We start from the raw sequence: 26,756 nt of genomic DNA on the forward strand, positions 1-26,756 counted from the left end.
AAAACTAAGGTGTGACACATGCCTTTGGTGGTTGTTTTTTTTTTAATTGTGTTTTGTTTTACAGATATAAAACACAACACAATACTGACCTCACAGGCCTTTGCAATTACATAAGTTTTGATCTTCTTCCTCACTCAGTCACATTATGTCTTCCACATTTTTGATTTTAAGAATGCAATGACATAATACAATTAAAGGAATTTCATAGAAGGTGTGAAGTATTGGAGAGTATCTGGCATTTTGGCAGCATTTCAGTCCTGTATGACAGTTTTACTGGTAAGAATGTTTTGTGTGCTTTTAAAATAGTTTTGTATTGTGTGTAATTTGGAAATAAGTGATTGTGAGATACAAGAATCCTTTCACAAGTCTCTCTGACTGATGTTAGTTGCACTATTAAACTATGTGGAACTTGTTCAGCTCTCAACTGAGAGCATTGGTTGCTGAGAACTCTGTTTTGTGGGGGTATGTCACACTGTCTTGCTTACCCTCTGACACAGATTAATTTTGTTTGTTTTCAAAGCAAAATCAGATGTTTTGAGAGAAGGGGTTGTGCAAAGTTTTGACTACATATTGCATTGATGGATACACTTTGTGTGTCCTTTACATTGATTCAGTGTTAACAAAACTGCTGAGCAAGCTGTTGGGGTCTTCAGCACTGCATGGAGATCATTGTAGCAGAGAGTTAGTGTGAAGTTTGGTTTGTCTGTGTGTGGTCTGCTGTATACTTCATATGTGTTTAGGTGAGGGGAATGGTGGGAGTAAGGATTAATTAATCTCTTCCTGGCCTGGCAACAAATTCTTAGCCTAGCATTAGTTTATCATGACTCTGTACATTCTGTAGGTAGGTACTGCTGTGTCAGAGATGAGTGATTGCTCAGGATCAGTCATGGCAGAATTCTTGTCAATTCTTTTTGGATGAAATTTGCTGTAATTTTCACATTTAAGGATTTTGTAGGGTGATGACTCTTAGAATGGTTTGAAGTTGTGATATGTGAGTTTCCAAGATCTGTGGATTAAAGAATGTATTCTCTACTGACTTTGTAAAAGACAAGGTAATTTTTCAGGTCTGTGTAGGACACTTGAGTCTAGTACAGGAGAGGAAATCAGAAGTCTTTCAGAGCTTCCATGTAGATTATTCACATTTTACCTTGTGAGCTTGCATTCTGGAGATAGTCTCCAAATACTGAAGAACTTCTAACTTCCTGTGGGTTGTTTACTTCCCTTAGCTCATATCTCTTGTAATTGAATAAAATTTGTAATTTATAAAGTTTATGAATTTAAGTTTATTGGAATAAATTCTGAACTTAAAATCCCATGTAAGCACACGAAAGTCTTTCAGGGATGGCTGAGAGTTGAGGTTGTTCAGCCTGGAGAAGCCTGGGGAGATCTTATAGAGGCCTTTAAGTACCTAAAGATAGCGTACAGGAAGGCTGGAAGGGACTGTTGGCCAAGTGTAGTGATGGGACAAGGGAAATGGCTTCAAACTGCAAGAGGGTAGGTATGGATTTGAGATAAGAAAGACATTTTTTACTGTGAGAGTGAGACATTGGAAGATGTTGCCCAGAGAAGCTGTGGATGCCCCATCCCTGGAAGTGCTCAAGGCCAGGTTGGAGGGAGCTTTGTGCAGTCTGGTCTGGTGGAAGGTGTCCCTGCCCATGGCGAGAGGGGTTGGAAGAAGATGATCTTTAAAGTTTTTTCCAGTCCACACCATTCTATGATTCTATAGTAAATATTGAAATGTTGTTTTATGTTGTTAATTTGTTAAAAGATTGCTGTGAGAGGTTTTGTTGTATTTAAGTGGGAATTACTGCCTTGTTCCCCTATGGTCACTTTTGCCATGCCTTACAAGAATGCAGAGGTAGCATGGCACATGTCGAGCTAGCGAGGCCAGTCCATTCTGATTTATGACCATGAATTGATTTTCTTCACACCACAGTAAAACTGGAAAGAAAGTAGGAGTGATATAGTTGTTGTTTTTCCATCATAAATTTGTCTCTGCAGAGGATGACAAAATCAGCAGGGCTGCACAGATATGTGATCTACTCTGCCTTCATATGGAGATTGTTTAATTATTTTGAAGTAACTCTTCAAAAAAGACAGCACCCCAACAAAAAATACTAAAAATGCGTACAGAGGTTTGTAAATTCACACTTCATTCATGTCATGTCTTGATTCTTTTTCTTCCAATATAGTTGTTGACTTTTGCATGCATGCATGCTTTATCACTTCTTTTATGAAGAAGAAACACAGGAAGCAGACAACAAACCTTATATGGAATGGCGGTTGTATAAATAAGACTTCTTCTCTCTATTTTCCAGGTTCAATATTGCATAAACATGGGTGCATTTTTGGATAAACCAAAAACTGAAAAACACAATGCTCATGGTGCAGGGAATGGCTTGCGTTACGGCCTCAGCAGTATGCAGGGATGGAGAGTGGAAATGGAAGATGCTCACACAGCTGTTGTGGGTATTCCCCATGGCTTAGAGGACTGGTCCTTTTTTGCTGTCTATGATGGTCACGCAGGATCTCGTGTTGCAAATTACTGCTCCACGCACTTATTAGAACACATCACTAACAATGAAGACTTTAGGGCGACAGAAAAACCTGGATCTGCTCTTGAACCTTCAGTGGAAAATGTCAAGAGTGGAATCAGAACTGGCTTTTTGAAAATTGATGAGTATATGCGCAATTTCGCAGACCTCAGAAATGGCATGGACAGAAGTGGCTCAACAGCAGTGGGAGTTATGATTTCACCTGAGCATGTATACTTTATCAACTGTGGTGATTCACGTGCTGTTCTCTATAGGAATGGACAAGTCTGTTTTTCAACACAGGATCACAAACCTTGCAACCCAAGGGAGAAAGAGAGAATCCAGAATGCGGGAGGCAGTGTAATGATTCAGCGTGTTAATGGTTCCTTGGCGGTTTCTCGAGCTCTGGGGGACTATGACTACAAATGTGTTGATGGTAAAGGCCCCACAGAACAACTTGTGTCTCCAGAGCCTGAGGTGTGTGAAATTTTAAGGGCAGAAGAAGATGAGTTTATCATCCTGGCTTGTGATGGCATCTGGGATGTAATGAGCAATGAAGAGCTCTGTGAATATGTAAAGTCTAGACTTGAAGTATCAGATGACCTGGAAACAGTGTGCAATTGGGTAGTGGACACTTGTTTACATAAGGTATGTAAGTGTTTTCTCCAAACAGCTGTCTAAAATCATCTTCTAGTTAGATGGGTACAGTGTTAACAGCTGTTTCTGGCATACTGTTCCCCTTCTCCAACTTCTTTTCCTCAAAGTTCTGTTCCCATTTGACTGTATAGAAGAATATACAGCCTCACCGTATGTGCTTAGAAAGGTGATAGCAATTGCAAAAATAAAGGCTGTTTTTTTCCCCCAGGTAATGCTTGCATATAGTTCCAGCTCTAAACATTGGTTCTAAATACAAAATTCGTAAAATTAATCTATTCTGAGCAAGATACTTTGTAGGGTTTTTTGTTCTTTGAAGATGGGTAGTGTTTGTATCCTTTGCATAAAACCAGTGTTGGCACCATCTTCTCTTCAAGGTGTAGCTTGTCTGTCACCTGTGCCCTCAGCTTGTTGCAGCTTAGATGGAGTAGCACCACCTTTGCATCCGAGCTTGCTTCCACTCCTCAGATTTTGTTTGGGGCAAGTACTAGTGGTCTACATATGTTAAATAGGTACTCCATATCCAACATTCCCTGAAAAGTACAACTCCTGCTAGTACAAACAGAGTTCCTTTGTTAGGCCACAGACTAAACATGCAATTTTGAGGAATATACTGAAATTCACAATTGTAACTCTGAAGGGTAAGTTGTGTGTTTTTTTCCAGAAATAGGGTTGTATTCTGGCATATGCCATACAGTGTATGATTGGTTTAAATGCTGTTTAAATTGGTTTAAATTGCTTTTATGACCAAGAACTCAACCAGCCTTGTTAAAGGATGGTCAGTCTGAGATTCTTTCAGTAAAACTGAGTGCTGGCCACATGTGTATTTTCCAAAGTCAGATCCTGGATCTCTGTAACAACTAGGCTGTGGATTATATCACATAATACTAAGTGATAGGTGTCCCCATATGCTTGGTACAAAAGGGAATATAGGCTAACTCCTAGCAGTATTTCTAAAGGAATGCATTCTAATGTCAAATTCTTAATTGTTTCAGGAGAAGGATTGTTGTGATAGATGATTAGAACTATCCAGTAGCTTGGGTTAACACAGCAACAGTATGCAGTGACTAATGGCACTTAATATTCTACACAAAAAAAGTGAATTTGAGATTTGATTATCAAACCATCTAGTGGTTTAAATTATGATTCTACTGGATTCCCTTGTAAGAGACTTAGAATTGTGTTTTTAAATTTGGCTGTGAATTACAATTTTGAAAATGAAATATGAGCAGGAGAATGGTATCAGTTACTGATAAAGAACTGGCATTAAATTAGTATCTAAAAAAGCCATTGGGTGATATTTCTGAGCACATGATAGTCTGTAAGGTCAGCTTGGCCATACAAAACATTTATGTTTTATACTTGCTTCAAGGTGCTGCGTGACACAGGTGCATTCTTATAAACAGACTTGTAATGCATGTAATGGCTTACATGAATCCCTGCAACTAAAAATTAGTTGCTTGAGCTGAGCTATTCTAATAGTATAGGGGAGCATTCTGCATTTCATTTTGCAACAGGAGTTGTTTTACAATTTGACTTAAGGTAACATTATACAAGTATCTAATTTCTGACCTGTTTTATTGATACTATTTTTAAATGGCTGACATGTAGATAAGTCCATTAATTATTTAGACTTGAATACTAAGAATATACTGTCAAAATCAGTCAAATTATTTCTAGTGAGAGGTGTGGTTGGGACACTGAGAGGTTCTTATTGATGAAAATACAGGGTTTTTTCAGGGTGTTTTTTTTCCAGGTTGTCTGTAGCAGTGTATTTTGAAAAAGTACAGATGTGATTAGAGTAGAAAGATGAAGAATAAGACTAAAGATACTAACTTCTCTTTCTTTTTTGTCACGTAGGGGAGTCGTGATAACATGAGTATTGTATTAGTTTGTTTTTCAAATGCTCCTAAGGTCTCAGAGGAGGCAGTGAAAAAAGATGCTGAGTTGGATAAGTACTTGGAATCACGGGTTGAAGGTAAGAAATCTGCTTAGTTCACTAATAGTGAACAAATCTCAGTTTGATTGTGATAGTGAGCACATGTCATAACTATCTTGAGCATGAAAACAAAAACCATGAAAGACATTATGCCACTTTCATGTTAGGTTAAATTCAGACCTGATTATAACTTTGAACTTTTATATGTCAGGAAGAATGTTTTAGACCATGTGCTTAGTTTATCCTGGTATTCTGCAAACATTTTCTTAATGTGAGCCAGAAGTTTTTAATGCTGTCTTTGTAAGTTAAAATACAACTACTGACCTTGCAGAGTGTTGTATCAGCTCAGTAAATTGTGATCTTGCTATTGTCCTGCTTATGAAATATTAAAAGGAATGTACTGTTTGTACTATTTCTTCCCTTTTTCTGTGCAAGTTTTTGACAGAAAGCAAAAGCTGTGTTTGGTTTTTGTGTCAGTGTCCCAGTAATCCAAACACTTGGTGTAGCCACCCTAAATTTTAATATATATACATGATGGTCTTCAGGTATGAGTTATCTCTGAGCACACAGCTGTTGTGTGTGGTGTCTTTTCCTCTTGTTTAAATGGGATCTAAATTGAACTGGGTTGTATATTTGTAATTTCTCCTGAGATTAGAGAGCCCTAGTGGTCACTCCAAATGCTAACTCTAGGCCTGTTTCTTGGAATTTGGCTTACATCCCAGGTTTCCTAGATGACACTAGTTAAGATAAATACCTGTTATCTTCTGTGTCAGAGTAGAGTACATGAGCTGTTAATAGGCTCTGGGAGAGAGCCAGGAGCAGTTGCCTTCACTGGCAGCAGTCAGGTGTGCACAGTCATTACAGGTTAGTGTTCCCAGCTTCTTGGTGGCTGCTCTCTGGTAGCAAATAGGTGAAAAATATATGGAACTGCAGTGGATTTTATTGCTTTTATAAGTGAATGTTAAGATTAATAGAAAAGCTGTCAAATAACTTGTGATCAGAGTGTCTGGATTAACTAATCATTAACTGATTATTTTTAGCTCTGTTATCACATTTAACTAAATAATAGATATACAAAAAAAAGTAGTTGAGAGTTTGTAGTCCAAACTGATGTGGGGTCATTTCAAATATAACTCAAAATGATTGTTTAGCTTAAGTGCTTCAGAGAAATTAATTGCTCCAAAGCTTGAACTTCTGTTGCTTCAGCTCTAGATTTTTTTTTCCCTGCTTGAGTTCCCTGTGTCATTCTTTGTTTTGCTAATTGGAGGCCTTTAAAAGGCAGGTATTTAGCAAGAAATGACAGCATATTTGAGAAATTCTGACAAGGAGTGGAGAAAGGAAATGAAACAGACTTCAGAAGAACTTGAAATACAGATCTGATTTTTAACAAGTTTTTGCATTCATACATTCTATGAAATTGTAATTTTGATACAGTCTCCTTAATTAAAATGAAAAAAATTGTGGGGCTGCAGTTTACCTTACACATGCCTTGAATATTATTAGTTCAGAAAGAATAAAGGCCTTAGCAAGTGTTTCAAACCACTAAGCAGCATGAGGAAAATTGTTTAGAAATATGTTGGAATTTTTAAAAACAGTATCTGATTTAAAGGTTTTAAGTAGTGAGCAGGAATACTTTTGACTTGAAAAAAACCCATGAGGGCAAGAGTATCCTCTCAAGTGTTGGAGTTGGTAAAAATTTTGGAAGGTGGAGTTTCTTTTTGGTTAAGACAATTGCCTTAATCAGTTTTGTTTTTATCTTTTAACTTAGTGTAGAAAACAGTGTATAAAGGAGTTGTGCCTGAAAGGTTTAAACTGTCTGCAACTCTAGAAACATAAAGTCTGATAGATATGTTGTGACACTGATAATATGGATTTGTTTAAAATGCCTTTTTAGAGACTGACTATTCCTCTCAAAAGCAAATAATGGTGTTTGAACACAAATTACCAAGAACAACATTTAAAAAAATGTATTAATGAGTTTGCAGCTCACAAGTTATATGGAGTTGGCTGATAGCCAGTAACAATTATATTTATGCCTGTAGTAAAAACATTCTGAAAAATACAAGGTTGTCTTGGAACTACCAAGCTGCAAAGATAGATGTTGTCAAAAATGTAAACTGTGAGTTCTCTTGGATACCCTCCACTTTGACTAAGTGACTAATGTAAGTCAGGGCAACATTAGAACTTAGTATAAAGTCCTCTGGGACTTCCTGAAGCAATTTTAGTTTGATCACTGGTGTTTGTTCTTAATGAATACACACTGTTCTGTTTCTGTTCTCTTGTGGGCCTTAAATATCAAGCTGACTGTACAAACCCATCAAACATTTTAGGCAACAGGGTTTTTTCACTGCTATGCTTGGGCATTCTAAGCTCTGGCTCAGGGAGAATAGCAGTGTTTAAGGCATGCTTTTGTTAGATTTAAAAACGTAAAAAAAAGTTGAAAATTAGGTTAATACTTGCACATGTAACATTTGTGCTCTGTACATTCTATAAGTGGAATGCTGACGTTTTGTATATTTGCATAATGAGCTGAGTTAGTAGTTCCCCAAGATCGTTCCAGAGTTCTTAAAAGAGAATTATTGTCTTAATACCTAGAGATACTTTTATCTTTTAACAGATTGATTAAAAGCAAGCTCAACAAGTCATTGTTTACAGAGATTTCCAGTGGAAGAAATATGTACCCATGCTCTGCTAGTTGGGGTTTTGAGGTTGACGGAATGTGAATGACTGCATTCCAGTCTGCCACTTTTAGGGTATTCTGAAATGCTTGATGAGGTTAAGCTTGTGCCTGAGTCATTTATGACTCTGAGCACAGCCCTGCTTCTCATTTGAGTCATTTAATTGATCCATCTCCAAAGCACAGTCACAGAATTACAGGCTGGTTTGGGTTGAAAGGGACTTTAAAGATTATCTAGTTCCAGTGGCACTGCCCTGGATGGGGCACTTCCACAGGTGTTTGGGGCAGTTGTGAGGTTATGCTAGGTCACTTTTCTTACTGCCCCTTGCAAATACTTTCTGCTCGCTTTTTCAGAGATCCAAAGTTTGGTCCCACAAAGTGAAAACTAGGTACAGAAGTCAGTTCAGTTTTCTGATATGTTTCAGTTTATTTGAAGGGGTGTATCAGAATTGCAGTTAATAACAGATAAACCACAGAACTCCATGAAACCCAAAAAACCACTGACCTCAAATCATAAGTAGGAGCACATGATCTGTGTAGGCTTAAACAGTCTCACTGATATAGTCAGTTTATCCCCTAAGTTGGATGATGCATTTTATATATGTGGAATGTATACTGTATATAAAACTCATTTGTTATAATCTGATAGCTGGGCATGAAAGGAGGTGCTGGAACATGGAGAACTTGTAATGCTGTCTGGCTGGGGACCTGCATTATATAAAATGGAAGTTAAATGTTACCTGAATTTTCAAAATGCCTGTCTGTGAATGAAGTGTTAGGCTTTTAGTGAAAAGTGTTTCAGAGATAAGGTAGTAGACTTTGATGTATATACATATTTAATAATATCAGGAATTATTCTTTAAGTGTCTGAATTATATTAGCAATGCAAGGCTAACTGTAGGGTTATTCTTAACATCACGGAGGTTAAGCTGAAAATTGTAAATACCCATAAATCTGTTCCTCAAAAATTTTGGTTTCTTTCTCTGTTGTCCTTTGTCAAGCACATCCACAGTGTGTGCCTGCTAACTGATGTGTAATGACAGTGGGTCATGTATGCTCATTTGCTTTATTCTTGATTTTCTGTTAGGAAGCTTTTTTTTCCAAGAGAGGAAACAAATTCTGGATTACTCACTCTAATACCAGGAAATTAAAAAGATAATGATTAGTTCATCCAGAATTCTTGGTTTGCCACCTTCTAGAAATGGAGAGAAATGCTTATGGTTCAGTTCTAGAAATGCTTATGGTTCAGTTCAGCGCTCCCTGAGAAGTTGTTATGCAGTATAAATGTATATGTTTCTAGTACCAAGAAACATACAGCAATCTTTAGCTGTGTCATTCCTTTTTAAGAAGATATAAAACCCTTATGCTTGCAATAAATATTTAGAAATTTCTTGGATTTTTAGTTTTTCTTATTACTAATTCTTGCTATTTGTCTGCTTTTCCTGTGTATAGAACCAGATTTGTTCTTGGTATAAAAAGTATATTTTCATTAGAAATGTTTCCTGTCAAATGTATCTCAGCAAAATTATATTATAGCAGTACAATTACTTCTAACTAAGTAGAACTGAACAAAGGGATGCAATTTATAAGAGGAGCTGTGGTTTATTTGTGTGAGCATGTGTGGAAGGAAAGATCAAAATCCCAAGATTTAGGCATACTTACTCAGCTATCACTTCATTTGCTAGCCATGATTTATCCTTAATGGATGGATGGATGATAATACACGTCCAAGTTTCATGGAACAGTCTTTAATTTTAATCACTTCTAGTAGTAGAGCAGGTATCTTACTCTTTGCAAAAATTGTATGGTCCTGGCTTAAAATTGGGACATAGAAGCTTAATAGTGCCTTATTTGTTAGAAGGTAATGTAATTATCCTACAAGTGATTGCTTTGAGGGGTTACAGATGTGCCCCATACGAAGTGGGTGAGTACCTTGCCAAGCACTTTGTTCATCTTGGTAATCCCAAGAGAAGCCTGAATGTCACTTGCTTCTTAAAAAAGTGAAAGACATCAATCAAGAGTTAAATCCTAGGAAACTTGGGATGAGGGGTTTGAGGTGGATAGGTGGCGTGCTTTTCTGATAACTTAAGAAACTCATAAACTACAGGCTCCATGTCAGTCATCCAGAATATAGTAAATTGTAAGAAATGAAATTATTTGTTTATCTTTGGATAGTAGCCAAGATACAGAATGACTGAAGTTTTTTTAAGATGATACTTGAGAGGGTTCATTCTTAATTCTTCTTAAAGAGAATTCTATCTAAAACAATGTCTACAGGAAATAGCACTCCATTCCTTAATTTAGTTAATTTTCAGAAAAAATATTCCCTCTTAAAAATAGAAGACTTGTGCATACAACTCCAAACCTTTTTATGCCCTGATTGAATGAGTAGAGGCTCATAACTGGAAGCTGGTGGCATTACACCTATGTGAGTGTATATACAGATATTAATAAATTCATCTTAATAGCAGCCCTGATGAAAGAGAATATGTGAAGATTTACTTCACTTCAGGCAGGTCTTTTCCAGGCTAGGAGAACTTAGAGGCTAGAAGCACTGGACTTGACTTGAGTTGTATGTCAACTTTGACAATGGAATATAATTTTAAATTATTATTAAAAATAAGTATTTTTAATTATTCCTCATTATATTCTGTTTTGGTCACTTGACTGCTAATATTATCCATCCATTATGTATCCTCTGGATTGCTTGGTGGTCCAAGTGTTTGTGCACTGGAGAGTGAGCCTTTGAGGATACAAGGTGTTACTGGCAAGGAAGCGTGCCAGATGCTGGGAAGCGTTGGCTTTATGGCTGTAACGTGTTGCACTGCGAGGGGGAGCTAACTGAAACACTCCCAGCTGCTGTTCTGTCTTTTCAGAGAGAACAGGCTGCTATGCTATCTCCAGGGTATTTCATTCAGTTCACACTCTGCTTCTGAATTTCTCTTAGAGAGTAAGGCTTGATGCATACTGGAATGACAGACTATGAATTCAGGCTCTGTTCTGTCATGCAAAGATTGTTAACCTAAAATGCAAACCATGCTTTACCTATTTACATGTAACTTTTTCATAATGCCTCTGTTAAAAAGTGATAATATCTTATATTTCAGTGTCTTAGCCAATGGGTGATATTAATTCAGGATTTCTTGTGTTTTTAAATTAGAAATTATGGAAAAAGCAGGTGAAGAAGGAATGCCCGATCTTGCTCATGTTATTCGTATTTTAACTGCAGAGAATATCCCTAATTTACCACCAGGAGGTGGTTTAGCTGGCAAGTGAGTACAGTACTAGAATTTCTTGAACTGTTAAATTCACTGACACTCTTTTATTTAATGCTTTAAAGTTTTCTTATTGTAGTAGCTATACTTGATAAAAGTTTTTTATGTTTGAATTTCGTTTATCTTTTGCAGTATATAGACATTTGTGTCATTGTTCCCATTCCAGAATCGTAAAGACGAAATACATAATAATATTATACACAGCATATGAATTTATACATAACATATTAATTTATTATTTCCATGTGGCCATTTAAAAGAAAAATATATGTATTCTTGGCTTTTTACTGCTTTACTACATTTGTGAAGAGCTATCAAACATATCAAAATGAATATCAAAAATGCCAGGACATCAGTTTTCCTGATGTCATGTTTTCCCAACCACTTAATGTCCATTATAAGCTTGGAACAGTACTTATTTGCTCAGCAAACATTCTCATAAGAAAGTTGTTTTTATTTGTTTAGTCTGAAACTGAACGGTAGATAACCAAGAATATTGAACTATAATCTGCATCTTAAACCTCAACAGGAATAAACCTTGAGAAATTACATTGGCCTTGTGGGGAGCCCAATGGTGATGTTCTGGCAACCTATAACTTGAGGATTTGAATGAAAAGAATTCAGGATTGCATAAACAATTGTTAATCTGGAATTTCCCAGACAGTAGGACTGATCGTTGCTCCCTGCCATAGAGCATGTTGTTTCTGGAATATTCATATTTTACAAAATACCAAGTCCTGCCCTCTGAGCATCTGTGTATGTGTACATCTATTTTCATTGCATGTACTTGTTAATGAGCACTGTTTGCTGTGATTATATCTCTCTGGCCTTGGAAGTATCATTCTGGGTCTTTTTTTCCACTTGTGTACATTCCAGGCATTCAGAAAAGTTTTGGTTTGGCTGTTCTTCTTGGTGCCTCCCAACTACTGTGTTTTGTTGTTTTGCTCATTAATAACTACATCATGTACTGCTGCACTATTCTGGACCACTGACATATAAATTCTGTTTTAATTTATTGTGAACCAGGTTTTGTTTTTCATAGACTTGGTTCAGTATTTGCATTTTGGTGCCTTTCTCTTCATCTTGACTTTTAAAGTCCCCTGACTTCAGGAGTGTACCTGCAGTTTCTTTCAAGAAAATGTTAAATAACTTAATGTTATTAAGTATTAGGTAACTTGTTCTTGGCCTCTGAACTTGGGACAAAGACAGACATATGGAAGTTCATTTTACTTGCAGGAAATTAATGGAAGTATTGGAAAAAAATACTTCTGCACAACCCAAATCAACGTACTATGTTACTTAAAACTTTTGTCCTAACAAGAGGATATTCTTTTTCTTGAGGTCCTTATCCTGTGATGTTACCAAAGAAATTACACTTTGTGTTTGAACTCCAAGACCTTGCTCAAACAGGTTGCAATGCAAAAATATCTTGTCTATGGCTGTAATCCACAGTTTTAGCACCAGTGAAAGTTGCTCCAATTTTTAGCATATCCGAGCTGGAGAATTGCAATTCAGTGTTGCTATAACTAGAGTATGTTTGCAAACCTTAGGAACCCCTTAAGTAGCTCCATTTATATTGGTACTGTATAATTGCTTCCTTCAAGCTTCTCACTTATGTGGAAGCCCCTGCTGGCCCACTCTTTGAGACAGGAGATGTATGGGTCAGCTGATGGTGCTGTTTTATCCTAGAAAATCTTACTCTCCAAAGGCTGTTTTCTGGCTTGACTCCAATCCCCTTTGATTTCAAATGCTGCCTCAAGAATGGAGGTTTGTTGCTGAAGTAAACAAAAGCAGCCCTGAACTACTCTGGCACCTGGGCCTTAGTAGTTCCACTCAAAATCTTCCTCCTGAGTTTTCCCATCAAAGAAAAGCACAGAGAAATACATTGGTGAAAGAAAGAAAAGTGAAATAAAAAGATTGGAAAATACCAAGGAGCTTATTTATTTTCATGTCTTTTTAAACCCATGTAGCAGTCTTGCTTGGACTGTCCAGGTGTTGGAGGTGCCCTTGCTTTATGTAGTGCAGACATTTAGTCACAATTGTGCCATTCCTCTATAATTAAATTTGGAACTAAATGGAGAGAACCCTTTCCTCTAGCATTGGCAAAAAGATTCAGTTTCTTTTCCCTAGAAGACCCTCCATCAATCCCGATGGACCCCATACTTCCTCAAATATGCAGCCTTTACAGATTTCTGAAATATGTTCAGAAGGAGCCTCATCAAACTTATAGCATCCTCAGTATTCTGGGGCAGAAAGATCTGTTGCATTGAGAGCCACGTGTATTTGAGACATTTGCTGCTGTTTTGGCATCTGATGCCTTTTTGTTCTTTAGAAGAGTCAACAGTTGGTGCCCCTTATTCTGTAAGACAAATTTTTTAGAGATCTTGGTCACTTCAGTCTTAGTCCATGTAGCAGTTTATTTTTGTTGCAGCTGTCAATAACTTTGATCATATTTATTATAACTCTCTGAATGTTTGCCTGTTGTAACTTTGATTTGAAACGTGAGCACATAACCTTTTTTGCATCAGAAGTCTGTTTATATGATGGGTTTTATTTTTTGTGAAGTTCTTTGTGCTTATTTTGACTGCCTGCGAAAGTGTGGCCTTAAATGGCACTGCTACAAAAGAAGTCTAGCTAGTGGCTTTTGTGTTTTAATTTCTACAGTGTGACTAGACAATAGAAAACATATCTCAAGGGTTATATACTCTGCATATCACACTTCAAAATTTTGTAGATGGGTTGTAACCTGCATATGTGTAATAAAGATGGGGGGAAACTCAACTGTCTTCAAGTTCCACATCCAGAAATAAGGCAAGAAAACCAGCAAACTTGAAGAATTTTTTCATAACAAGCAAAATATAGATTTAAATGTTACTGTTGACAAAATCTGAGTATGCAGCTCTAAAAAGAGGCGGATCATGGAGAGGGTAAGGTAAGAAAATGGTTTTACTTTGCTCAGTCTTTACAAATCTTAACCAGTTGCTAGATCCCCAAATTCTTATTGAAAGTGAGTAAAGACACAGAGTGGGTTTCATATTTTTAAAAGGCAGATTAAAAGAAAAATACCTTACACACTTCAAAATGCCTACTCTGATCAAACTTTTCTCAGTGTTTTGAAATCCTTTGTTTTGCTTAATTTTTTTTAAAAACTTCTCTTTTTAGGCGTAATATTATTGAAAATGTGTATACTAGGCTGAATCCACACAGAGACAATGAGGGGGTAAGTTCCCATTTTGCTCTTTATTAATGTGAACATCAAAGTTGTCATGCATTAAGCAAAAGTGTTTGTCACTGGGAGTAAAATATTAGAAATACAAGATACATATTTTAACATACCTCTGATTTTTACCTTGCTTTGGATGGATTTGATATAGAAGTTCTTCCTTTAAAAGACAGAAAACTGACACCTAATTCTGAAAGACTTTTTAAACATCTAAATGACTGTCACTTTCTCAGTCAAACCTGTGAGGCAACAGTGCAGGGTTTTTCTAAACTGTGGTTTAAAATTGTAAAAAATTAGTAGTAAACAAATCCATTACCCAACTGGCTGTTATATCTACTGTCCAGAAATGTAGTACAAGAGGGGCAAACACACTTTCTGTTGTCTCCTGTAAGCAGGCCTTGGTACACTGAATATAAAAGACTACAAAACTAATATTGACTATTTTCATAGCATTTACACTATCTTTTCATGTCCCATCTCTACTGGTCTAAGGAAAAGTAATTTTAGATTACCTCAGTTATGATTTCTAAAATGGCTTACATTCTTCTTCCCATTTCCTACGAAGCTGAATTTTAAATTGTACATTGAAATCTGGTTTATTGTACCTCTAAACCTGATTATTAGGTAGCTCTTAATATTAGTGTAAGTAATAACTGGTGTTTCTATCAATTGTGGTTAAATTTGTTTAAAAACTGTGGAAAACCGAAGAACTGATAAAAAACATCAGTGCTTGTAGATATTGTCATTTCCTGTGCAGTTTATGTGAACTGTTTTGTGGAAATAGCATTCCTATTGTAGTCAATCCTTTGTAATGTTTTTTCCTTTTGAGATGGCTACAAGGCCCTCAGTCAGGTAGTTATTACAGTGAATGGTGTTGCACTTGAAATACCTTGAAATGATCAATTGCACACCTTGAGATAGTAAATACACAGTCTCACCACAGTTGTTACTGTGCCTTCTCCATTGTCCTCTTTTCTTACCTGCCTAGATTTGATTTATTATTTTCAGTCAGAAAGCTTGTGTGGGTGGAAGGGGCCACTTTTCTGTTAGTGTACAAATGGAGAAGAAATCTTTCAACTTGTTAATTTTTTAGGATTTGTTCCATTGTCTAGTTTGAAAGTCATAGGATATGCTTTTTTCATTTCACTTTTGCACAAGAAATTGTGCAACGGTACCCCAAACCAAGATACACAAAATTTTCCTCTTTTCAGCTTCTTTAGTCTTTCAGGAAACTCTGCACTTCTATCAGCCTGCTACTACTTTTTGTGTTTAGCCAGAACTTCCCCTGCTTTTTGGGGAAAAGTTTCTGGTATATTTGGCTTCTTTAAAAATTAAAAAAAAAACAAAAACAAAAAAAAAACCATAAAAACAGCATAGGTTTTACAAATTAATTGATATCTTGAGAAAAAACCCTGAATGTTTGTCTAATGGTTACATTTTAGAAATGTTATATGCCGTAGTTGTATTTATGATGCACCTGTTCTAAGTCTAGATTTACTTCTCAATAGCTGTACAAGTTTGCTGAAAGTTCTAATATGTAGTACAGCACCTGTTTGTCTATTGGCTCCTTTCAGGAAATGTTTGTGCATCATCCATTGTAATCTAATAAAATGAGTTAGCTAACTTAAATACGCATTTTGCTCCTTAGAGAATATACCATTAACAGCTTTGACCTTTGTTGCCACTAAAATCCCTGGGTAGCTGGTTTACTTTTTATTTGGTTTCTTTAAAAAGAGATTTGAACAGTAGACTGCAGTCTGCTTCCTAATTTTTTTTATGTTGATATAGATGTGCAAATCTCAGATATGTGTTTTAAATAGAGTGGTTTAAATTCTAGTTTGAGCTTGTGATAGCATGTCATTTGCCAGTCAGCACCTTTGTTCTTTTCCCCCCAAGTGGTACTAGCCCAGAGCAGTTTGAGAGGATAAACTCCCGTTTGGTGAAGGATACAATTCCTGTTTGCATCTTCCCAGCAAGTTATCTTAATGTCCTTGGAGTGGATGAATCTGCTGTGCCTCATCTGAGACAATGAAAACATGACTTTCTTGCTGGTCTTACTCAGTTTCAGGTGTATGTGTGTTGATCTCTGTAGCCTTCTGAACTGGATATTGTAGTGTCCAGAGATGTAAAGGGAAGGAAGCTGTTCAGTTATTCAACATCAGACTCTTCAGAATGTCTACACACAGTGATAATCTTGCTACACATCTCACATTTAAGCAGGAAGAAGCAAAGGCAGGAAGGAAACATACACTATATCCCGATGATGACATTGCCAAATGAGATTGAAATCTGGCCAAGATGCTCCTGTTTAAACTAGTATGAGGCTAGAGCAGATGTTCATATGAAAAATGAGGTGCTAGAGACATGGATGCTGAGTCTGCAGAGCACAAAGGCACCCCAGCACCTGAGCATCCTTCCCTGAGTGTGGTTAGCAGTGCACCCGTGTCTGCTGAGAGTGGGTGTTGTGCAGAACACTTCTGTTACTGACTGGAAACTCTGCCTGTGGCAGTCCTCTTCCATCTTATGGTTCTGTGTAAGACTAAAGCAATTTTTATCATGGCAAAATAGTAATGTTGTTAGTTGCTAAAATATTAATGCAAATGACTAAAAAAAACTCTCCAAACCATACAAACAACAACACAAACAGTCAGATTCACCTTTACAATTAAGAATATGGTTTCCTTCTAAAGACTATGCATTTTAGTGTCTAACAATTTTAAAATAGTTACCATGAGTTCATGTGAACTGGATCATAATAGCTTTCCAAGTCAGTTCTTAGTATGTAAATGAAAACCTTGGTTTTATCTGTTTCTAGGTTAGCTTTGTTTTACTCAGCACCGTAAACGTTTCAGGTAGTGTTGCACTTGGATTTTGTTTTTTGGTTATCCAAACTAGTGATAGCAGATTTTTATTCTTCACACATTTGTTTTCTGAGAAACCTTAACATAGAGGTTAAGTTAGGAGATGCCATGCAGAGCAAGAGTCTGACAAGTAAAAGAATCCTTACTTACAGCAGTATCCAGAGATCACTAGTCTGGCTTGAGGGTATAGCAGTCCTAAGTTGTTTCTGCTAGGAATCTCAGCAGATTACGAGTATTTTATAAATCCAGGGCTGGAGAGAGCCCTGCACTGTGTCACAATGAACAACTTTATCATTGTTTGAGCAGAGACTTCTGCTACAAATGAGGTAGCTTGTGCCTTTACTAATATGAGTGAAAGCAAGAAATCTATTATGTATTGGGGTCTGGTGCTTTCAGATCTTTAAAGGAAATTCAAAAGAATGTTTTCATAGCTAAATAATTGTTAGCATTGTGATGTTACAATACCACTGAAGAGTTGTTCTTACTTTCTGTGCTAAAGTACTACTCTTTTTCTGTGACTCTACTCTGACCATTTTAATTTTTTGATGTGTTCCTAAGACTAGGAGACTACTATCTGATTAGGCTACTTCACTATATGTATATATCCTTAAACACAAGAAAGAATGTTAAAATTGCAGTGGGTGTGTTAATAGTTTCAGTGGCATTTGCTTAAAGCTGCCTTTGAGCATCTTAGTTGAAATCAATAATATTTCTCTCTTGCTTTTACTAATAATATACTCTGGCAGTTGGCTGAACCAAATCAGATGCCATTAAGGGCTGCTACACATAAAATGTAGATGGACACAACTCTTACATCATTCTCACAATATTATAAATGCAGTCTTCAATACATTGCAACCCTTTTCATACACAATTTAATAGCACAAAACTTGTGTAAAAATTGTCAGTGTTCATGTTGAATATAGCTAGCACAAATTTATTCCTGATTTTATGGTCAGTAGTGCTTCAGTTGAATTGAAATGTGAAGGAAGGCAAATGCTACCTTGCACAATAACCATAGTTTTCAGGGACCTGTTCTAGCCACACATCATTAAAGAGAAATCTCGGTCTGTGTAGCGTATAATATATAAAAGAGGCAATTTCTGTCCTACTGTCTGTGGGGTTTCTTGTCTGTTAGCACTGAGGGACACAAGGGAAGCACGAAATAGCCCGCTGTAAAATAGGGTGCAGTGCCATGCAGGATGTGAGTTTGAATATCAAACGCTAACAGCATTGCTAATTCAGCTCCTACCAGCATTTGAATTGCTTAGGAGCCTCAGGGCTGCTATTATATTGCTTATTGCTTTTACTCTTCAGTGTTGCATGGAGCAAAATTATTCACTTCAGTCTGCCAAAGGAATTTTTAAAGATCTTGGTATTGTGAAATGTGGAAATTTCAGGGTGTATGTGTGCTAATGTCAACCTCAGAGCAAAACTGATGGAGTAGATGAAATATGGAATTTAAATGTTCCCTGAATTTTAAAAACCTGGAAGTCTTCAGCTATGTTGCCTTGTTTAATATTAGCTAGGTATATGCATAACTCAGTTTCTTTTCTTTGTCAAACCAAGAAACAGGATATAACTGTGCCCATTCTTGGTGCCTTGGGTTTTTGCTGACATTGTGCTTGTAAGGTATTAGAGCAGTTCCATTTCATACACTGAAACTATCTCTTTTATCTTGCTTCTCCTCTCTGTGCTCTTGAAGACAAGAGAGTATTGAATTCTTGAATCTTCTCTTGAATATTTTCATATTTGAATGTGAAAATGCTAGTACATGGGAGTCAAAACATCTCAAACTAAGACCAGCAAACCACAGTGAAAGTCTGTCTCGTATTTCCTGAACAAATTAAACTTAGAGGGATGCCATTATATGCAGTAATTCTCATTTTTGTGGTAAAATTGTCCCCATTTAAACTTGGACTGTGCTAATCAGTCTTGGGGCTTTTATTCCAGCAACATTACAGAGAGCAGCAGAATCTTACTGATCCCAAAGTATTTTCTCAATACTGCTATTAAGCTTGTAAATGAATGGCAGCAGTACTTGTAGTTAGGAAGCTTTTGGATTACATGACAATAAAATGAGGTCAGCATGAAAACAAGGCAGTCTGGATTGTGCTTCTAATGTCTTGAAAATCTGCCAGCTTCCAGAGATAGTTTAATTTGTCTAGATTGATAAGTTGCTAGATATTAATAATTTAAAATCTACTGTTCCCTTAAAGCAACAGTACTGCTTTAGCACTTGAAAGTGAAAATACCTAGTATCAGTGTCAAAGCACTGTGAGTCTCTCACCAAAAAGCACAACACTTTTTTCAACTGAAGGCTTGTAACCAAGCAGGTCATTTGCTGAGGAGACTTCCATTCCTTAATCAGCACTCAGTGATCAGATTTTGTACTGAAGGTTCTCAGGTTTGACATTAAACAACTGCTCTACCTGCTAATTTTTCCAGGCAATAGACAATCTGCCCAAAGATGTGTCTTATGTTATTCAAATACCAGCATTCCCCACACTCATGGGTAGCTGCTTGCTTTTCTGGTGGCATCATGCATGCAAAAATCAGAGACTGTTCACTAAAACACTGAGCCTTTATTTTGATGTGATGCTTCAACTAAACTACTATGAGTAGAGTTAGCTATTCTCTGAGTTTTTCACAGAACTGTGCTGCTACTTGCTACTGGCTGTGCAGAAATTCACAATTAAATATATTGACCTGGTGGCTAAAGAAGCTTAAATTTTCAAAATTTTCCACTGATAATCGTCCAAAGTTGTGGGGGTGTATCATCTGTATTTATCTAAGACATTTGAAATAAAGATGGAGTTAATTGGGAGAAGGTACTTTGACTGGCTCAAAATGAATTGAAATTATTAAAAATGCTGGTTTCATAGTTACCATTGTTTAAATTACGTTGTTTTAAAGGATGAACATGAAATACACTGTTCTAAGTTGTATGTTGCTAATAAGGTGTTTTACATTCAAATAGAGAGCTGCTTTCTCAGTTTGAAAAAAAGATTGGTTTTTCGGTTTGCCTTTTTTTTTTTTTTTTTTTTTTTTTTTAATGTGGTTAGAAAAACTTTTAGTTTAACTACTGATCTTTTTGGGGTGTTGAATCTCAACCGAAGGAGCCCGGCGCGGCCGAGGAAGGCGGAACGCAGGGGAGGTTGGTGGAGGCGCTGAGGCAGATGCGGATTAATCATAGGGGCAACTACCGCCACCTGCTGGAGGAGATGCTGGCCGGGTACCGCCTGGCGCAGCTGCAGGTACCGGACGCTGCCCAGGTACCGCCCCCGCCCGGCCCCGGCCCGGCCCCGGGCAGCGACCGCAGCGGCCAGCAGCACTCGTGACACCCGCGGCCCGCTGGCGCTGCGCTTCCCCGCCGCGGCGTCCCCGCTCGCATCGCACCGCACCGCCGCACTGCTAGCCTGCAAGAATGGTTGGCTCTACTGTGGTACCTGTACAGTGTGTTTGTACACAGCTCTGACTTCCTTACGAGTTCAGCTACGGTGGGATGTTAGTTATTGCATCCTAAGTTGTGTAGTGAGATGTAACTTCCCGTTTGAGGTTTTGATCTTTTTTCAAATCCTGTGTCACCAACAACAGGAGTCTAACATGATACGCAAAAAGGCGTTTTAAAACTTTTTCTTTTGAGAACATTATTAAATAATAGTTTTGATGGTGTATGTTTGCTCATTGTAAAGTAATTTACATCTTAGTTGTATCTTTTGTGCAATTTAATTGAATTATACAAATTATTCAGGTTTTTTTTTTCTCCCAGCATTATGTACTGCATGTTTGTGTTTGATTTGTATATAGTTTCTATTACAGCTAAATTACAAAAGCTGTTTTATTTTAGGTTGTCACTTATGAAATGTTTGATTTTTTTTTTCCTTTTTAGTTTAGATTGTATCCAGTGTTCATCATAAATACTGATTTTTTAAACAACGGTATTATTACTTCTCAGGTTGTAGCATAGCATACATCCAGAAAGGAAAATGTACTTAAATTTAGTACATAGTGTCAAGTTACAATAATTTGTGAACAAGTGAAATAAAGAATATGCTGTGGAATAATATCTGTATGCATATTGACTCTTTTAAGTGAGTAATAAACTTTCTTTGAAGTGTTATCACTCTGACATGACTTGAAACGTTTCATAGCTTCTGCTTCAAACTCAGAGTGTTCATTAGTTTCTACAAAGCTTTCAGTGATTTTTGGGTTTGGAACATTTGTATTGCCCACTGTACTGAGCAACATTTCTCAGGTTCAAGCTAAACATCAGCTGTATAAATGAATAAACTATTCTTCTAAAGCTTGCCTTCTGCTGTACCTTTTCTTGTTTCTTGGGGTACACCATATACACGTATGTCCATTTGGGTAGGTCGATGGTAATACTGGGACTGTGCCGTACTGGTAGCTCATCTGCTCATAAGTGAAATATCTAAGCTTGTGTCAGTTCATAACATAACATGTGCACAAAAATATAATTGTTCAAAACAGGTACAAATTTCACTGCCTTAACAAAAATGACCCTGCAGGAATTTCTTTCGGACAGGAATACCTGAATAGCTGAGTTCCATAGCATTTTGTACAGCTTTTTTTTGGGTTTGGAGTCCACAGATATAGTCTGTATTGATAGTAGTGATTTAGTAAGGTAAATCTTGGGTTTGAGTTATTCTGCTATAAGAGCTTTATTGGATTCATGTTTTATAAAAGTAAATTCCATCATGATGTTGACAAACAGGAAATATTTGTGTATGGATGTGGGCAGGTATGGAAAACAAGGAAAATGTTTTCTGTCTTAACGCTAGTATTCTTCTTAATTATGCCGCTGAAATCCAAAGTGCAATAAAATGTTTTCATTTGTATTGGTGAGTAGTAATGTTTCTCCTCTTCTTTTCCTGTAGGGTTCTGGAGATCTAGAAGATCCGTGGTAGCCTTACAAATCTGCTAAAATGCTTTTGATTCTGAAAGGGGGAAAAAAACTTTTAAATCTGATTTCTTCAATACAAGGGAAAATTTCTGGTGGATTTCCAACATTTTGTGAAATGGGCAGAAAGATAATAGAATTTTCCATCATTTGTTCATTTTTTGTGTTCTCTGATATTGCCACTCTTAGCATTGCCTGTACTACAGTATTTTTACCAGCCTCAGGCATACTGATTACATCTGTAATGAACTTTGGCCCTAAAAAAGAAGGAAGGAAGGAATATTCTCTCAGCAGATCGGTGTGTGTACCTGAGGTGCACGGGATTGTAGGCCTACTCTGAAGATACACTGTGGCTAAATGAAACATGCAACACACAACCTTGAGAGAGAGTACAAGTAATTGAGACGTTTCTTATTTCACTTTACCAAGTTGGAAGGCTTTGCAGCTCTGTGGCTTGGAAGTAATTTCAATTGGGCAATATGCTATCAGATGTGTATTTTTTGGTTTTTTTGGGTTTTTTTTTAAATTTTCCAGTTTACCTGTATTACCAGACCGTTAGGTTTCCCTGCGGTGTCCAAATTGTGATACATTGCCTACTGCTTGCTTGAAGATAAGTGTATTATTTGGCAATAATATATGAAGATTCTAGGCATCTAAAACCAGTAAGAATTTTACGCATGTGTACAACACACCCTTCAACTCTTGCTAGAGAAAATCTTTTTGAAAAAAACAAACTGGTGAATTTATAGTTAGTAGTGACTTGCTTTGACATCTCTCACAGCTGCAGGTTTTTTTAAAAATGCTGAAAATTTGCCTTTATTATAATGTAAATTGTGATTATTTTTTTTGTTCTATATGTGGTTTTCTATAGTTTTTTGATTTTTTTTCAGCTTAAGATACAGACAGAAGTCTTGTGTAATATGGGTATAATTTTTAATTGTTTGCATTATTTTCAAAGTTCAAATTATCACTTTGAGATTACTATAAATACACTTAAAATTATCTATTTTAAATTAAGAAAATATTAGAGATATTTTCATGGGTTCAATGACCTTTCATTTTATAAGCAATGGGCATGGTACAGAGTGGCTGTCATGTAAGGTACTTGAAGATTCTTAGTTTAATTCTATTTTTGCAATAACCTTGACTTTTTTTCTGACTTCTTTGAGTTGTGCATGTAATGAGTCCAGTAAATGCTGAAAATGGGGAAGAGTAAAGTATTTATCTAAAATAAAAGCTATTGGGGAGGGGAAACAATGAATGTATCCATCTGTACATGATTTACATGCTGTGGATGCCTTGTAAACATTTTCCTATTTGTTTAAACTGTGTTTCAGCGAGGATGTAATTGCCCTTGTGTGTAGTTTTAAGCTAATGACAGTCATCAACTGGTTTTGTGTGAAATTAAATTCATGGTATTTTTCTGTAACTTTATCCCCATGGTGAGTCTGTAAAAACCACACGCTCTTTCATACTGATGCCGAAGGCCAGCTTTTCCAGTCATTTTGATTCACTGTGTATCTGATTTTTTTTTTTTTTTTTTTTTTGGTCTAGAGAGGATTATTGCCACAGTATATTTTATTTATTCATTAGATTTTAGCCTTGTAAGTTAAAGTGTTTTAAATGATGATGTTAACAGGTATTTGTCCCTTTACTGGTTTTTTTGGGGTTGTTAAAAGGTAGGGAATGAAGAATGCAAAATGGTTTATTGTTCAGACTGTCCGCTCTGGTCCAACCCTGTACTGATAGTACCTTCCCAGTATGATATTGTGATGTTTCATACAATACAGTGAACATAACCAACTTGTTATCTTCAATAAAGGATTGCTAAAACAGTGTGACATGCTTTCTATTTTCTTGGGAAAGACTTACTAAGAGGATGCAGGTGTTCCATATGAAAAGATAACCCAGTAAGATTTATGAGGTTGCCTGGTTGATGGATTTCTGGTTGTTCTGTTGCAGATGTGCCCCTTCATCCCAGAAAAGCACAAGTCTCAAAGTGGGCTTCTCTGTGGGAGGAAGGAAAGGGCTAACAACATTTAGTGCTTCTAGGGCAAATCTCCATCCCAAGTTTAGCTGGAGTCTTAGTCCAGCTATGGGAGAGTATTCATTTAAAGACTAAAAATTCAGATTCAATTAGACTTTTTGCTCCGCTCATTTCTTGAAGTTTCTTAAAGATCTGAGCTTAAACCTATGACATTTCACTGTTGAACAGTTTTGAATAGAAATTTCTCTGATGTTAATGCTCTCATGTTAGAACTTTTACAGATTTTTTTTTCCAACTTACTAATATAGTTTTTTAGTTGAAAAGGTGAATGGAATTTCCATTATATTGATACTGCAGGGTAATAACCTGTCTGGATAGTTAGTGTTACTCTAGAATGGACATCTTTACAAACAACCTGAAGATTTTTGAGTCTGCACGTATCTAACTTCTTTGAACAGTCTTGTTGGATTTGCTTGTACAGCATAACCCCCTACATGCTTTCTTCATGAGCTACAATTTTAATGCCTTGTTCCACTGGTGAGACTTCTGGTATTCCATGAGCTCCAGTCCCATGAACACTTCTTTGTGTAGATTTTTTACATTAAGTGGATAATATCCCTCAAGTACAAGGGTTGATGCTTCCTTGTATTGAAGTACAGCATACACACAGGTTTTTCAAAGAGAAGGATAATGGCTTGCACAGCTACAACAAAAGTAAATCAAGACAGCTTTTTTTCCCCCCTAAATTATCACTACTTGCCATTCATGCATCCACTTGGTTATGAATCCTAGTCATGTTTTTAGTTTAATCTAAATACTGTGTAGATTACAGCAGCTTGGGAAAAACTTTGCTTGTTGACTTTGTATTCTTACTGTGAGAAATCTGAATGAATGATGAAATTTGTTCCTGTATTTGCCATAGTTTGTCAACATTTTAAAATTACATTGTCTTGATTTTATTGCCACCTGGTAACTAACACAAAGATAGTTATGTAAGATACTGAGAGTGGGAAGTACCTCTTCCACCTGGGGTCTTTCTGTTGTATCAAATTCGGCTTGATTTTATTTTTATGACCTCCTGTAACAGAGGCAAGGCAGTCCATGTCAGTTCTCAAATCTGAATAATAAAGATCTGTTTTAACTGCTCCTCATTAACATCTTAAATGGAATAAGGGTAATGAAGTAGATGCAAATATAGATGATGTCACTCTGACCTCAGAAGTCTCAGAGACTATGACAGTCTCCTCTTAATAGGCTGGATCTTCATGTGGTTATTTGAACCTGCATGGAAACCTTTGCAAGACCTGGCCAAAATATCCACATTTTTTCATGGCCCTAAATGTGAATCTGATGGTGATTTTGCTATTTGGGTGGTTTAAAACAAAACAAACCAAAACACAAAAGTGACATCAAAAAAATCCAAACCCACAAAACCAAACAAACTGTTAAGTTGTTGATTCTTTTAGCACATGAGGCTGGCTATTAGTGGTTAAGTAGTTTCTTGGTATCATGTAAAGTGGAGTTCAGTCAGCCACTTCATCTCTGAACTTTTGTATCAGCCATAATTACTAGCTTAAATCTTAAATAGTAAAATTAGCCCCTGAAAACCTGTCATTTTTCTTTGGCACTTTGAGTGGAAATCAAAAACAATAGGAACTCCAAATTAGTTACAGCATTGTACCAAACTATAGTAGGCAACTTTTGTCTCTGGAAGATGAAGCTAAAAGCAATGCTGTATCATTAGGTATAGGCCTATAATGGAAAAAAAAAAGGCCACAATGCTAAGCAGTTTTCAATTATCAGCTAATTTGCAGTTTGTTGGCTTGAGTATTGTCTGAAGGCTTGTTGCTTTTGGCTCTTTATAGTTCTTTTTTAGCTCTAAACTGGAAATTAAGTTGGAGGGAACTGCACTGGTGCAGGTAAGCAACTCCATGGGATACTCGCAGAGATTAAGGCCATTTGACAAAACCCAAGAAAGGACCCAAAGTCACTGAATTTATTCTGTCTAATCCAGGTAAGTATGCAATTTATGCAGCTGAGGCTCCACCTCTTATGTCTTTGTGACCTGTTTTCTCTGTGTGCCCACCTGAACTTGTCTCTGTTTGGGCTGTTGCTGTACAGACCTGTTGTTTCGTGCTGTTTCATGTTGGTACCTGGATGCTTCTCTGTTGATCAAAACACAAGCAACTTTTGCATTTTAGCATGCCTGTGCCTCCTCTTTGTGTTCAGCTCACTGTTGGTGCTCATCTGTCATTTCCATCATTCACTCTGTCCCTTCACCAGTGCTGCTGTGCTTTGCTCTTTGTATGTCTCTAAGGTCATGTGCTCCCAAAGACTTTACATTTCTGTATTCAGAAATCTTAAAGTTCTCCTTTGCTGTGATGTCTGGATTTAAATGCTGACTGAGATTATTGAGATCTTTCTTCTGATTCTTGGCTTTCCTTATTTCCTGATTTGTCTATGTGCAGCTTGACTGGGAATTTTCAGAGAAAAATCCTTGCTGTGCTGATCAGTCCTTGCTGTGATTAATGGCTGAATCATCAACTAATGATTGCATCAGCACCTGCTTTTAAACATAACAAAGGTCTGGGGATGGGCTGATAGGAGGAAAAAGTGGGCATTTTCCATCAGTTGGGTAATCTTTCTCTGAAAGCAATTATCCTTCCCAGTAAAGGATGAAAA

At 36.8% G+C, this 26,756-nt stretch overlaps 1 protein-coding gene across 3 annotated transcripts in view; it reads left to right on the forward strand.

The window, feature by feature from the left end:
- Window positions 1–23,915, forward strand: part of PPM1B (protein phosphatase, Mg2+/Mn2+ dependent 1B) — a 61,263-nt gene extending 37,348 nt beyond the window's left edge. The window contains exons 3-8 of one of the 3 annotated variants that reach the window (XM_058801128.1): window positions 65–276; window positions 2,319–3,182; window positions 5,049–5,166; window positions 10,965–11,076; window positions 14,242–14,299; window positions 20,283–21,469. In XM_058801128.1, the coding sequence (XP_058657111.1) occupies window positions 262–276; window positions 2,319–3,182; window positions 5,049–5,166; window positions 10,965–11,076; window positions 14,242–14,299; window positions 20,283–20,504 (1,389 nt within the window). In that variant the 5' untranslated portion in view covers window positions 65–261 and the 3' untranslated portion in view covers window positions 20,505–21,469. Of the gene's footprint in view, window positions 1–64; window positions 277–2,318; window positions 3,183–5,048; window positions 5,167–10,964; window positions 11,077–14,241; window positions 14,300–20,282; window positions 21,470–22,064 lie in introns of those variants that run through there. The other 2 variants (XM_058801130.1, XM_058801129.1) reach the window with 2 other exon arrangements.
- The last annotated feature ends 2,841 nt before the right edge of the window (window positions 23,916–26,756 follow it).

This window comes from Ammospiza caudacuta, chromosome 3 (genome assembly GCF_027887145.1).
Source record: "Ammospiza caudacuta isolate bAmmCau1 chromosome 3, bAmmCau1.pri, whole genome shotgun sequence".
In the NCBI taxonomy this organism is placed as follows: Eukaryota; Metazoa; Chordata; class Aves; order Passeriformes; family Passerellidae; genus Ammospiza; species Ammospiza caudacuta.